Below are 16,565 nucleotides of genomic sequence, written 5' to 3'. Positions count from 1 at the left end.
ACGTTATCTGTACAATCAAGTTAGCCTTATACAGATTTGGGAATACAGATCGTATTTATTATTATTAATCTTACTTTTGCATAAATCTCGGCCCGGATCTCACAGGTTTAAAATTCTAATTTAAGATTCGATAAAAATCAAGGATTTTAGGAAATTTTGTTTGATTTTGTTTTTTTGACCCAGGCATATATCATTACTTTATTTATTACAAATAAAGTCTAGCTTTGTATATTACATAACCAATATTAACTTCTTTCAAAGATCCCGTGCAAGTCCGCGTCTCAGAAGAATAGGCCCACGGCAACGCTAAACTTATCGTTAAAAGGCGACTAAATTCCACTCCGTACCTTGACCGGGCCGGGGCGCCCTGCCGACAGACCAAATGGGTTATGTGCCCGAGTAGGTGGAATGGGGTATTCCTAGCATCCTACATACAGGGATTGTCAGGCTAAAAAAACGACCTGACTGCAAACCATAAAGGCCTACCATGTTTGAACAGAATGATACGTTACTAGCATTTTAATAACCATGCTTGGTTTCCAACTAAAAAGGTGCACGGACTTTGCTGCAAGTGGCTGATTTACCCGACCCTACCAACGTCACCCTATTTCTATTGCAATAAAATCTCGTCGACCGGATTATCCTCGTGTCACATCCCATTGTTCATTTCATGTTCATTTTATCATCCATTTCTTGAACCTCACCAGATATAGACGAATCAATCAATGTTTGTGATAGACCATTAAAGCGTGAAAGAAATAAAAGTATAATGAGTCAATTAATATCACTGCAGAATTTTTCATGTAATGTTTCGCAGGCTGTGTGTAATTTTGCATTTATGCATTTTGAAAAGACGTTTTAGGGGTGTTTATATTTTGCTGTTCTTTTAACATTTCCTAAACCTATTCGAACAAAACCGCTTATTTTACATTTAGAATGCCCCTTTTTTTAAGTAAGTATTTATATATTTGACATGAAGCACTTTCTTGTTAGTTTTTATTTAATTATAGGTTGTCTCCGACCTTGTTGTTTTTATGTAGTGGCGGACCAAATTTTATTGATTATTGTAACATCTTTCAAAGTCTATATAAACAGTATTGGTATGGGAAAACATTTACATTTTATGGAATATGGGGAAATGGGGCATGGGGAATGTTTACCGGAAGTACATTTAATTTCTGGTGATTATAGATTGAAATATTCGCGCTTATACGATTTATATATATATATATATATATAAACATATGTCATTTTTTTCAAATTTAGAGTGAAATAATTTTGTGTCGGAGACACTTGCGTGATTTAAATATTGACAAATTAAACAAATTGAGTAATAATAAGATGACCATTAAAAAGTGTTGATTCCCTTTTAATTGGCAGAAATATGTCATTTGTCGCAACCTCGAAAAGGATAACAATATTGTCATTTTCATATTTAAAAAAATAGTTTCGGACCATTATTGAAATTAAAATTGTTCGCAACCTTACAATCTGCAGAAATATGTCATGTTTGAGAGGTTGTACTAAAAGTAATTTGTCACAGCCACACGTATGATGTTTATTTTGACAATTTGTTTTTCATTTTAAATAATAATATAAGACCATAAACGTAATTTCAAGTGATCACACTTATATAATTTGCAAAAATATCTTATTTTCAAGAATTTGAAATACGTGTATTACAACCATCATCATAACACTGAAATTGACATGTTTTACAGTTTAAGACTAATAGGGACATAAAAAGTGTTTGCAACCATACACTTTCCAAAAATATGTCATTTTGACAATTTTTGAAATATGAGTGTCGCAACCACAAACCGGATGCTAATATTGCCACTTTTAAAATTTTAAATAATAATTTTGGACAATTTTTGAAATTAAAATTGTTCGCAAACTTACAATCTGCAATAGTATGTCATTTCTGAGAAATAGGACTGAATTTAATATGTCACAACCACATATATGATGCTTATTCTGACAATTTAAACATTTTAAACAATTATATGATACCAAAAAGTGTGTACAATAATCTTATGTGCACAAATATCTCATTTTCAAGAATTTGGTTTGAAATATATGTATCAGAGACTTCAACATAATACTGATATTGACAATTTTAACATTCTTTACAATTGTAGAGTAATTGGTATACTAAAGGTGTTCGCAAACATACATTTTGCAAAAAAAATATGCAATTTTGAAGATTTTTGACTGAAATCTGGGTGTCACAAACACCAACCGGATACTGATATTGCCATTTTTAATAGTTTAAACAATACTTTTGGACCATTTTTTTTTTCAAATTAAAATTGTTACAACCTGCAAAATATGTAATTTTTGAGAAATTGGACTGAAATAATGTTTCACAGCCACACAAATGATGCTTACTCTTACAATTTCTACATTTTAAACAATAGTTTCATTTCATCATTGAAATTGAATTTGTTTGCACCCATACAATTTACAGAAATGATATTTTGTGGACCTGGGACTGAATATTTATACATTCGGAAAAGTGTCTCCCTAATTTAGATTTGAAATAAAATATGACTTTCCATTTTCAAGAATCATTTTAGAAATTAAATTCATGCACACTTTATATATATATATATATATATATCTATATATATCTATATATAAAGTGTAGTCGAGGTTTTTTTTTATTTACGCCCGTGGTTACCATTGAATGGATATATATATATATATATATATATATATATATATATATATATATATATATATATATATATATATATATATATATATATATATATATATATATATATATATATATATATATATATATATATATATATATTTATATATATATATCCATCCAATGGTAACCACGAGCGTAAATAAAAAAAAAATCGACTACACTTAAACAGCCTAAGATACTTGCAACTTCCACACAATTCCTGCAGTGACATTAGGTGCTCCTGAAGGGTAAAAATGTCCTACTCTGCCAGTGATACTCATTTTATTCCAAGTGAGTCAAAAAAAAGTAATTGAAAATATTAGTGAGTTTTCAATGTTATCAATTCAGTATGACTTAAATTATACGTTTAATGAAACCACAGAATTTGTACACAGAATCTTCCAGCAACTTTTTTAATATTTGGTTCAAACTGTCTGTGTATCTACAGAGGTGCATACCAAAACAATTGATGCAATTCAGCATGCTCATGCTCTAGTAATTATAACGGGAGGCATTGTGAACAACTCTTTTTTCGAAGCCCACGTCATTGTTTAAGAATACTATTGTTTGAACTGATATAATAAAATGTGCATGACATATTCATCTGGCTGAATGTGTTCATACGGAAATATGTAACAGTTCTTTGTATGGAGACCAATGCAACCACATCAGTTGTTTAAAGGAGCATTATATAATACGGTAAACGATTGGGGACTGAAATATTCATTATATATATTCATTAACGCCTAGATTTAATGCGTGTGTGGAATTTCACACATTCCTGGCATGAGTGATTATATTTATATTCATGACAACCAATTGATTATCCTGTTTATAATTCATTACTATCTTCAACATATAAATTTTTGATTTTTGATCGGCGTTTGGCAGGAGGAAGTCAGAGATTAAAATTACCAAATCTACTTCACGATTTTAATTCTTGATTTTTTTTACACAGGAAACAGTTAATAAATTACTGCTATCTTTATTGCAAAGCTTTTCTTATCATACCTCTTAGCTATCGACCCTTGCACAAACAACCATTGTTTACATCGGAGTAGGAAATGGTTCCAATTACCCATGCAGCTGTACTACTGGATACACTGGCATTCATTGTGAATCAAGACAACAATTTAATAAAAACAACACATAATTGATAAGAAATACTAATTTGCGGACTAATTAAATTAAATTGCCTATACACGTTTGAATTTATCATGCTTAAGCACTTCAGATAACAATCTTGCAACATGTGATTAAGGGAGATAACTCTGTAAATGACACTAAAATACAATAGAAATTGTTGGACTTTCAATGTGAATTTTCTCCTAAGAGCAGACAGATAGGAACAAATAATTATACATTCCATCATAAATACATATAAAGCAACTGAAAAAATATAGGTGAATCCCATATTAAAAAAAATTGCATAATAATAACTAAGACTTCTGCTTATAATACTGTTAATAAACTATAAAATGTTATAAATACGCTATAGTCTTCATTTGACAGAAATTGCATGTACAATTATATGCATTATTGTTTTGTAAAAGACGTGGTTTTACATTTTGAAGTGCGTTTTATCATTTATGTATTCGATTTCTTTGTAGTAGACCCTTGCACCATCAACTCGTGCTTGCATGGAGGTACGTGCCGAACCTATGGTTCGAATTATGCATGTACTTGCTCACAAAGTTATACCGGAAGACACTGTGAATCAGGTAAATGCCAAATTTAAAGACCTCATATGGTTGGTAAGAATAACTACGATTTTTATACAACAATTCTTAATGTGAAAGGTCGTGCGTTTAAATTACGGTCGATTCACACCAAATACTATAAATTGGCAACCATAGCTTAACAACCAAGCATGTTGTATTTAAGGAGACATAGTAACGACTGAAAGTAAGAAATTTATGTCCAATCCAGGACTCATGTCTTCCTATAGGGTACTGGTTTTATGAGCAGCTAGTGCAATGAACTCACTTTACTGTATGCATTTATAATGTAAATTACTGTTTTTTTTTTGTCACAAACTGTCTTATCAAAACTGTGTATCTACAATTGATTTGTCGTTCTTTCTGTATAATCTTAAATGAAATGACAAGTATAAAATGAACAATTAATTGTATTAAAACAAGTTGTGATCGACCCTTTATGTCAACAAGGTCGTATTTTTTTTTCTTATTTTGAACAATGACGTGCTTTCTATAACGACATTCAAAAGAATCCTTATATATTTTCGTTGTCACATGAATATCGGTATGAAAATGGGGACCGGTTATTATACAAACAACTATTGATAGTATTTGTAAAATACCAGGTTTGGTTTTCAACTGCGATTGACGTCATTACCATAAGTGGAATGGTCACTGCTTTTATTTGACACAATTACGTAAACCTTGGAATGAGGTTAGTTTAAATATCATATGCGTTGTTCTGTTCCTCATCGTTATAAATAAAAACCTAGATTTGTCATTTCATGTGATATTGTGACAGAACCGTACAATCACACAGAACATGAATGAAATGCAAATTGCATTATTTAACTAACACATTTTTCAATTGGACATTTAAAGAAAAATGAAAACAAATGTCTGTGTCTGTCAAAAGCATCGTTTTGTTATATGATTATTTTTTTTTAACGCACCTGCCATTTATAAAGTATACACATGGCATATATCCAACTTTTTATAAATTGTGAGTAATTGTTATTCTGGGTTTGGTGTACCTTTTGGTTCCAATTGAGACAGCTCGTCTTGTTTGTCAATAAAAGTCATCCGCATTCTCCCAAATAGTTTCTTTTTTGTTTTGTGTCAATCAATCGTTTTACATAATCAAATCGCATTTAAATTTTCCATTTACATACATATACAAATATAACTGTTTGATCTATTAAAGACTACATGTGCAAATAAACACATGAAACTAGCCATAATGGATGGCGATGCTGAATATGCAGAGATTGAGATTCATACATTCGATTGATCATGGGGAGCGTAATTGTGAACGTAATAATAGTCGATGCTATTTGTTCTCAAATTCATAAATTATTAGAAGAAAAGTAAAACCAAACAAAACAAGAAAAGAAAAAAACAACAACAAAAAACAAAACAAAACAAAACAAAACAAAACAAACAAACAAACAAACAAACAGACAAACAAAGAAGAAGAACAAAGACAACCAAAACAAAACACAGCAAGAAGAAAAACAAACAAATGCAGAAACGAAACCAAGCCATTAGCCTTAGCATTCTTGATATTATTTGTCAGTATTCTTCTTCTTTGTACATATTTCAACGTAATATTGCAGAATTCAATGTTGAACCACATAAATTCTATGTGATCGAAAACAATCAAGTGACTGAAACTGATTTAACCGTATACAAATGTAATAAGAGTGAATTTATGTTCATAATTTTGTAATTGTGACTATGTCAAAAACTACTCAAACGATCTCTGAGTAATTTAACTTTATTATTTGAATGTTTTGTACATCGTAATTATTATTTAGTCAATTGTTCTGTAAGTTCCTTTTATAAAATTTCATCTGTGTCTGTCAGATCAACATGTATGGTTAGGTGGTCACAAGAAAGAATACTACTCACTGGGAATGGAATAATGGGGAAGTAATTGAAAGTAACGACAAAAACTGGTATCATCGTAAGTATAGAGGTCAATGTTTGGCTATAGATATACATACAAAATACTGGATCGATGAGAACTGTCAATACGGACATATTTTCCTTTGTGAAAGACCTATACAGTCTAAAAGTCCGTTAATCAATTCGACCACACAGTTGAGTGTTACTCAGTCAGTCACACATGCTGGTATGCCGTGATAAATGCTGTCAAAGTTTTGATCGGAACAAACAAACCTTTAAGCAGTGTTGATATCATTTGAAACTGAAACATTAGATATATTAAAAATATATATACAAAAACAAAACAATCACGAAAAAAAACACAAACACACTAACTTAAGGATCCCAAACAGAAAATAAAACATAAATACGTATCGTTAACATTCAGCCATCTTAAATGTACAATGCATAAACATGTACAAATATATGATTTAAAGTTTTCAAACATGTTTATCTTTATACATGCTTAAGCACTTCAGATAACAATCTTGCAACATGTGATTAAGGGAGATAACTCCGTAAATGACACTAAAATACAATAGAAATTGTTGGAATTTGTGAGTTTTCTCCTAAAGGAAGATTTTTATATTCTCCATTAATTGGTGCATGATTCGGTGTGTAGAAAGTTTAATATAAATTTTAGATAAGGCATAGGTCAATTTTGTTTTCATTTATATAGTGTGAATATTTTTTATATTATCTTTTAATTTGAATTGTGTATGTCTGTTTTCCATGTCCTGTCTTTGTCCCTTGATTACATTCTTTTGATTACCGCTATAACCTTTGTTCCCTTTTTTTTAACCTACACAGTTTGTAATTAAAATTGAATTTCTTTATTATAGCAATATACTGTGTTGGTGCGAATTATTATCGTTACAAAAATCACTATTTTTATATGCGGAATGACCCTCTGCGAACATGGAATTTGGTAAGAATGTATTTTAAGAGTTGAGCTCTGGGTGTTTATTATTACAAATTTTGACATTTCAAATTAATGCAAGACGAACAGATAATACCTGAATATTTTTACAATACATTCATGATGTCGTTTTTGTCATCTGTGCTCGCTGCTAGATAATAATTCAATTAATATAAGAAATAACTATTATTATTTTGTTTTTGGTATGTGAAGAAATAACGCCAATCACGTGGTGTACACTAAATAAACTGCGTACAAGTTATTTTAAAATGTGCACAACGGTCATTGTGGTTATTTCAAATAGACCGAAAAATATAACAGTCATTCCTTCTAATTTAATTTAAGTACCAACATTCCATGAGTAAATTATTAAAAACGTTGGAAGACGTCACAGTCATCACACAATTTTGTGTATAGGAGGATAAAAGACATTTTTGATCCAATCAGAAACCGTGTTACTTCTACAATTAAATTATTTTTTGATTAACGAAACAATGCGTGAAATAAATTATTCAAACCCGTTTATCACACATGCTATAATGTGGGATCCTTACAATTTATATTTTCCGGTTTTTTCACTGATATTCACATTTGGTAAAGATGCATATGAAAAGTTCCTCCTAGAAACAGGTGAACAGCATTCCGAAATTTGCAATATTTATGCTGCTGATGGAATAGTCAGTCCTGTCTGACCACGAATTATATCAGATTATATATATCACTTTCATCAAAATTTGCAGTGGTAAAAATTTCACAAAGATTATACAAAAATATACAAAGTATATTTGCAAATAGCAACGAATCATTGATATCATTCTTAGAATATATAATCAATTTGATATTGTGAAAAAATAATAAATAATCACCCGTGTGGGGAAGCACTCGTTTAATATTTAATTTTGGTTTTTTTCAGTATTCATGGTCGCAACCTTGCAGCTAATTATCCTATTATTGATGGATATGTACTTACGATGTCCTCTATCAGAAAGTTCTATACATATTTAGCAAGATATATACTGTTGTAGGTAACTTCAATCAATTTTTTATTTCAGATCGACTTATATGACATACATAACCAAAATGTGAAAATATATTTTCAGATCAGTTGTAACAGCATTAATATGCATCTTGCAATGCTTACATCTGATGATTTACAATATGCTGCAACACATTTTATACGAGACTTGATGAAAAGTAAGTGCTTATTTAGCTTAAGTTCCCTATGCGTATTGTATTTATTCAAATCAGACGCGTATCCAGAAAAAAAAATGGTTCCAAATAATTCTGTTCGAACTTGAATCACAAAATCAAAGTTGTAAAAGTTTAGTCTTATTTTTTCTTTGATTCACCCATAACGTATATGACTGTACATGTATCTGACTGTACATGTATATGACTGTACATGTATCTGACTGTTCTTGTAGTTTATCTTCATTTTCGTTATCTTTCATTGCTAAAAGAGCTTAAACAAAATGCCATATTAAAATACTACAAAAACATATGACTACAAAATTTGTATCATAGATTTTCAACCAATCCCCTTAAACGCTAGAGTCAAATAAGTGCCATTAACCCTGAATTCAGTATTAACACAGTACAATCCTCCTAATCCAACCATATCCGGATTTTTTAATAGGTTTGACAAGTTCTTTTTTTAAAATTATTTTTTTCCGGATTTGAAAGAAATTATTCTAGTTTAAGTTTATAAAAATATTCCCTCAATACTAAAATTTATGATAAAATGGATAATTTTTCCATTAAGCATTGTAATTTATCGATTTAAGATGGCGACGTCCACTTGTAACCATCATATGGTGCTTATTTATTACAATTTGTGCGAGTTTCTCGTATGTGTGACAATGATTCGGATTTTCAAGAGAGAAAAAAACAATCAAGGGAAACAAGATTCCAGCGGATATCAAATAAGTGTAATCCAGGGAAGTCAACAGGAAAACAGACAACAAAACATTTAATATCAAAATTTCATGCACAAACAAACAGAAGTAAATGAACAGGTAGGATTCCCTTAAAACTGTGAGGAAGGACTAGGTGCACAGGTAGGGTAAGCGTCCTCTGCTTTTCTAGCCGATAAAGTAATAAAAATTTACATCCGGGGCAGACAAAACAGGAAATAATATAAACTACAACACTTCAAACAAGTCGTCTCTCATGGTGCAGATGAATACACCATAACGATTCACGAGCGCATCATGAAGACCATTAAACTTAAGTTTCAGCAAAATAACCCTGTCTCAGAAGCCTGATTGTAAAGACGTTTAGCGCCGTACACAAAGTTTAATTAGTTACGATGTAGGCGTAACATACGAGTTGTGATATAAAAACTTATTGAGGAGGTGCTGAAGGGATCTTGTTACAGATAAAAGTAAAGTCAACAGTACAATACGAGATGAAAAAGAAAGAAGATTCCAATTCGTTTAAACATTCACAAAAGGTCTAAACCAATACAATGAACTCGGACGGGTTTGGTCCACCATACGCGTTATGGTTATATTCCTCCCAAAGCATAAAAAGCTCAATACTCATCCAATAATTTTAATAAACCGTTGAACTGACTCGTTCGTAAAGGGATATAGTTATAATATTGTTATTAAATCGGTAACGATATCATTTTTTTTTATTACATATATTCGCTCACATGGTCTTTGAATAGAAAAAAAAAACACTATACTATATCCGATTTCCAAATGATAAGTTGTTTCCTTATTGTATTATGAGATATCGCAGCTCTCAATCCAACATTGGAAGAGAAGGAATGGATATTGCTTTCCATGAGGACATAACGTTTTTTTTGGCTTAAACTAGTCTGGCGCTGTCATAAGAGTTATCTGTGAAAGTCCTTCATTAGTGCATTTGTGTAAATTTTATATCTGATTTAACAAGGGACTTACAACTTTTGTAACTCATTGAATGTGTTAAATTGTGTTACATTTCTACAACATACATTCAAAAGGGGAGAATTGTGATAACACCAAAGTACTTTAACCCCACCAAAATCTTTGCGTCCGTCCCAGTCAGGAATTTCATACCTCTGCAAGTCTTGTTCTTTTTCGATAACACTTTCAGTTTTTTATGGTGCTTGTGTCTATAAGGGTAACTTTTGTTCGCTGTATCTGTGCATTATGTTGTTTTGATGCCCTGTGTTTCCTTGTCATTGAAGAGTCATGGGTTGCCTTGAGCTGACATTAGTCCAAACGATTATGCTGTTGACTCTTTAACACATTCGCCATCTCCATTCTTGTATTATTCAACACAATATATTTCAGTCAGACACGCTGTATGGATAGGAGGAAAATTTAACAACGTGCACGGTATTTGGAGATGGTATCAAGGATCCGAGAATGGAAGTCCTATAACAATTAGAACTAGCGACAAACACTGGGCATCATATCCTCTATCTGATGGATGTATGGTTCTAGAAGGATATAAATGGGATATCCGCAAGTGCGATTCTCATCATTATCAGCTTTGTGAAAGAATAATACATTAAAATATATTGATCACAAATACAGTAACTTCATGAATGTTTATAAAAAAGTCGCAAAATATCCCTTTATCTAAACAGTAAAGTAATCTTTCTGCATTTTCGATATATACTTTTTTCAAGGAAATTATTTGTTTTACCCGAAACCTTACCATGCAGATGCATATGTAAGAATAGGAATTTGCGATGGGGACGGTGATGTGCGATGGTCGCGTTGTTTTTAGATGGAAATCACTGTAGTACTTACGGTGTGTAACTCTAACATGCGGAAGTGTTTTGGTTTATATTGAGCGAAAACGTGGAAGTGTGTTGGTACATATATCCTATTCAACGTGCATAAGCACATGCAAGATATTACTTGATTCGACTTTCTTTATGCATCACCAGCATTTCTATCCTCATTTTTGTCAAAAAATACATCGGAATGCAAAATCAAAATATTGGGTCCTGGGTCGATTATCGTGTTAAGTAAATTTTTGCAAGACATTTACATATAATCGTAGATCTTTCGGTAACTGTGTTCCAAATCTCCTAAACAGTTCTTCCGAAATAAGGAAGTTCAAGAAAGCATTATGTCTTTTCCCACACAGGTCCCTAGTCAACCTATGATAGTATATCGTTATCAATTACTGTTACGTGACTCAGATATTCGTTTTAAAGATACATATTGGGGAAAAGAACATTCATTATAACTACACATGTATTTCATTTTTAATGCAGTTTAGAGGGAAGACATATCAAACATTACAAACCGAAATGATGTTGAATTTCACAAATCTTTATTACCTTTACGTGACAACTGTCCTTCAAGTAGATCAAAACCGTTTTTTGAATTATCTTACTTTTAGTGAAAGATCACCGCTGCTGTTTACTATGGACAAAAAAAGATCATGTGGCGTCGAATGTTTTAGGTTAGTTATTCAGGCTCTTACGTGTTACATGTACATGTACAAGTTTATCTTTTACAAAGGAATGATCATATAAGTACCATTAAGTGACAGAATCAAGCAACTGGTGGCACATCATAATTCCGAATTAGTCACTTTTGCATATAACATAATCAATACATTTAAAATACAACATAACAGCTATTTAAAATCATGCTGAAGAACATGTGACGTAGATATATTTTGATTGCATATAGGAAAGAAGGCTGGAAATATTTTCCCGCCATTTTTGCATTGTGCATTTATATAAAATTTTGCAAATCAATATCTTCAGAAAGGCAAAATTTTGAAACACTTCTATCATTACTTCTGGGGTTCAGACTTTTGGTTTTTTTTTAAATTTATTAAGTTGATAACACTTTCAATAACTATTTCTATAATTTCTGTACTTGAATTATACCCCGTCCACCTTTGGTTGTCTAAACCAAATGCTCACATAAGTGATAATATTTATGAAAACAATGTTGTCGTCCCCATTTGAGATGATCTAATAAAACACATCCACGAGCCGGCAGATGTGCCGATATCTTCCAATGCTTGGAGAGAGGATCTATGATGGATGAGTCATGGTCGATATACCACCACCAATTGTTGTGGTGATCTGACTGCCCACCAAGCCATACAAAACCATCGTCTGAAAGATAAATTTGAATAAAAAGGGTAAAATATAATCTGAATCATTTTAAATAAATTTTATTATAAATACCAATAAAAAATCAGAATATAGTTGAATACTATAGAGGTATTAGATGAAATAGACAACCCCAGTTAATAAATATTACTTTTTGGTCTTCAAATAGTATATTCTGAGTAAGTATGTTAACTTTGTATGCATTTTTTTCTTGGAGAAAAGATCTTCCTTTATATTTGTTCATATGCTGTTAGTGAAATGTAACTCCTTGAAACGCGTGTACCGAAACTCGCAATTTAGTATGATGGAGATTTTCGTTACTTCGAATGTATACTTAAGCTAACAATGAAGTATGTTCCTGACGTATTGTACAATGGCTTTATGTTCTTCGTCGTTGCTAACCGTTGCTAATTGCATTCCGTTAGTTTTACATACCGCCTAAAATAGACAAGAACAGACTAAATCATTTACCTAACATTATTGAAATCTGAAATATAAAAATAAATGAATGTATAATTGAGATTCAAATCGAATAACAAATTAGATTTTGCGATTTTGACATAATAATCGGTACCTGTAATGTTAAATATTAGTGTTGTATGGAACCTTATTTCATTACAAATGCATTCGTATACTTAAAACATACGAATACAAAATACGCATATATTCTTCAAGCCGAATATACCATTTGTGGAATAGTAAGGGAACCAAGGTTATCAAAGCGGTAATCAAAAGAATGTAATCTAGGGACTAAGACCAGACATGGGAAACAGACATACACAACACACAAAGTAGAGTAACTTAAATAAATACTTTATAATATTTGCTGTTTTTGATAGTATGAAGAGCTGAAATATGCGAAGTATGAAGTATGGGAAGAACTGGTCATGTGAAATAGTCACATTAAAGCTCTGAAAATGGCCCATCTGAAGGAGGTAGACCTAGGATAAGGGACATGACTCTTTAAATCAGTGATATGTTTGTATCATATTCAATTTCAACAAAGACTTTCAAGCTTTCCTTTAAAAAAAAGAATGAAATCAGTTCAAGCTACATTGATGCTTACATAAGATGGTTATAAAATGGTAAATACAAACGTTCAAATGATTTGTAAGAGTTTTGTCCCTTACCTGAGGTCTCCTCCTTTAGTATTTTTTTTAATTAGAATATTCAAAAGTTGCCATTTATGGAATTTGCTTCAGGATTTTAATGGGAATACAATTATATTGATTTCCTACCTCGGTCCAATTATGCTTATTTTGTATTAGAAGATAATATTTGTGTCCAGTTCTATGTTTCCCATCACAAACAGCAGTTTCTAAAAAAACAAAACAAAAAAAAAAACAAAAAACAAAAAAACAAAAAAACAAAATTAATATAGACACTTATAATATCGTACATTGGTAAAATCAGTGCCAGTAGCGTGGTCTCTCGTGGGCTGTAACTTATAAGTATCTGTTGATACATGTATTTTATATCGAAATATTGTGTATTGCACTTCGTATATGGTACAATTTAAAAAATAGAATTCCCTTCTTTTAAACATCCCATGCAATCGTTTTAGTTTTCATGCATTCTTAAAAGTGAATATATTATGAGGAATTAACTTTTTCCTGTTACAATATAGTGTTAAAATGATTTAGAGGTACCATTTTTTGCACTTTCGGTCTACCGTAATAAAGGCTGAAATTTAAAAACGTTTAAAGCATCATACTGAAGATGAAGCGAACAAAATTTTCGACCCTTACTACATACTTGGTAGTGTTGTTGTCGTAAAGTGTGATGAAGGTTTTATTGTAGGATGTGTCAACGGCCTTTCACATAGATGGTGATATTCATGATTACAATTGTCATTAGTCCACCTTCCATTCGAAAATAGCATGCATGATTTGTGGGATGGATTATGATGGGACTGCCATTGAGGTTCACCCATACTTATTGTTTCATTATTAACCCATATCCAACGTTGCATCTGATTTGAAAAAGTACCTCCGATCCATACCAATTCATTGGCTATAAAATTCAAAGGAATTCAAGTTTGATTTTTTTTGACAATTACACTGTAAAATGTTTGATGGATACTGTTCTAATTATTGTGAAGATATCAGAAATAGAACTTGACAAACAAAATTTATTACTGTATTGATTACCAAAAATGAGCTCCGAATGAATTAAGGGAAGGATAAAAAACGGTCTTATAATATAAAACAACGTGGTACATCACTTAGGTAATATCGAACAAGTATGCTATTTTCAATTTTTTGCTTATCATAAGGTGCTTATACATGTACTGATGTATCAACGCAAACATCTGTATCACTTACTCTGATTAATACGTGATAAAAAGTTGGTAATTGCTGCATTCTCGTCTGGACTGTTGAATATAGCATGGTACATATGCCTGCTATGTGACCCGCAAAGAGTCTAAAACACAGAATTATCATCAAAATATAATACAAAATTAGTAGTAATATTCGACTGTATAAAACACTATGTCGTGCATGAAATGCAGAATTTAGTTCCATTCTAGGACCAGTATATTCAGTGCTGGAGCAAATGTCTCTTAACCGAATCAGTCTACAATTTACTAGATAAGATTTTTTAAAGACCTTTTGTAATGTTAATGACATTTAAGTAGAACTCCAGCTAAGGATGATGCAAATGTGATTTATGGGTAAAAAGGCTACATATTTTTATTTTTGATATTTTATTTGAATTGCCATAGTAAACAGAAATTAACATTCAGTTTTTCATATAACCCGTGCTCTTAGGAGATAAAAATTGTATAAAATGCACTGTAGATTTCAATGTGAAGGGAGATGACTTTGTAAATGACGCTCAAATACAATAAAATCTACTGGATTTTCAATGTTGATTATCTCCTAAGCGCAGGCAGATTTGAATAAATAATTACACATTTCAAAGTATAGACCGATAAAACAACTTAATTACAAAAAATAAAAATATGTAGACTTTTTTAGGGTGTATCACATTTTTCAGATTTTAGATGATTCTTACTAAGACAGCTACTTAAACATATGAAATTGAAACCAGTGCCTACGATGAATCTTTCTATGAAATTTTGAACCCAGTCCTATGATGCTTTGTTCAATGAAATGGCCACGTGCTATTGTCATTACATAACAAAATAATGCTTAATGCTTTTCCCTTACATATTTTGAACATTGATTGGATGTAGACAATGTGTATGATAAAACTCAATATAATTTAGGCCTTGTTTAGTGACAATTAAAAAACGATTAACCAATTACCAACCTAACATCTACACCCTTGTTTTACTGAAGTAAGGAGAACTGTTTGATAATTATGCTTATGTGTGTATGGTTTTAGTTCATTCATGTTTTTTATTTTTTTTTTAAATTTTGTTTTCCTTCAGGGTCTAGGATTGATCACAAGTCACTCTTGTTCTGTTCTTTGTCAAAAAACTTTCTTTAAATAATCCTAATTTCTAGATACATCGCATCTACCCCAAAGAACTTACGATACAGGATACTACAGACACTGTGAAGTCAGCTCATATCTTGACCTGCACTTAGAAATCAATGGTAAAGGAAATCTATTGACCAAACTTTACGACAAACGTGATGACTTTTCATTCAGAATTGTCAACTTTCATTTCATCTGTGGCAACATCCCTTCGGCTCCTGCGTATGGAGTGTTCATATCACAACTCATACATTATGCCAGAGCTTGCCGAAACTACTCAAACTTTTCTAATCGCCTTAGAACTCTAACAAAAAGGCTTCTGGAGCAGGGTTACTTTTGCTACAAGATTGAAGTCATCACTGCAGGTGTTTTATGGTCGTCATCATGAACTCGTGGATCGTTATGGTGTATCCACCTGTATCATGAAAACTGATTTTTTCAACGGGTCATAGTTTTCCTTTTCTCGTTTGTCTACCCCGGACGTGACTTTCTATGAGCAACTCGGAGGTTGTTTCTAGAAAAGCACAGGACGTTTACCCTACCGATGCACCTGGAACATGCTCCCAGTTTTTAGTGGAGTCCGAGTTGCTCATTTGCTTTTTTTACTTTGTATGTATGATTATAAATACTGTATGTTCTTTGTTGTTTATGTATGTTTTCCACGTTTGATCTTTGTCCCTGGATTACATTTTTGTGATTACCGCTATAACCTTGGTTCTCTTGATTACTCTTTGTTTGTTTCATCCTTATTTTGGTATCCATACTTTTTCTCTA

The 16,565-nt window shown here is 31.6% G+C and overlaps 1 protein-coding gene across 1 annotated transcript; it reads left to right on the top strand.

Annotated features, from left to right (window-relative positions):
* The first annotated feature begins 6,371 nt into the window (after positions 1-6,371).
* LOC148607523 (uncharacterized) lies at positions 6,372-13,716 on the top strand. Its single transcript, XM_088545418.1, has 4 exons — positions 6,372-6,532; positions 7,188-7,273; positions 8,365-8,458; positions 10,549-13,716. Exons 2-4 carry the CDS (start codon positions 7,241-7,243, stop codon positions 10,770-10,772), a joined length of 351 nt encoding a protein of 116 aa, XP_088401544.1. The 5' UTR covers positions 6,372-6,532; positions 7,188-7,240; the 3' UTR covers positions 10,773-13,716.
* The last annotated feature ends 2,849 nt before the right edge of the window (positions 13,717-16,565 follow it).

Source organism: Perna viridis, chromosome 9, assembly GCF_037379345.1.
Source record: "Perna viridis isolate PV_CMFRI_1.1 ecotype Kerala chromosome 9, ASM3737934v1, whole genome shotgun sequence".
NCBI lineage: Eukaryota > Metazoa > Mollusca > Bivalvia > Mytilida > Mytilidae > Perna > Perna viridis.
Note: the sequence above shows the minus strand (reverse complement) of the source record. Positions and strands in the feature narration are given on the sequence as shown.

Bases quoted from the DNA above. Each gene is read 5' to 3' on its own strand.
- LOC148607523 (XM_088545418.1), top strand. From the start codon at position 7,241: ATGCGGAATGACCCTCTGCGAACATGGAATTTG. The intron at 7,274-8,364 runs GTAAGAATGTAT...ATATATTTTCAG, and splicing joins CTCTGCGAACATGGAATTTG to ATCAGTTGTAACAGCATTAA. The intron at 8,459-10,548 runs GTAAGTGCTTAT...AATATATTTCAG, and splicing joins TATACGAGACTTGATGAAAA to TCAGACACGCTGTATGGATA.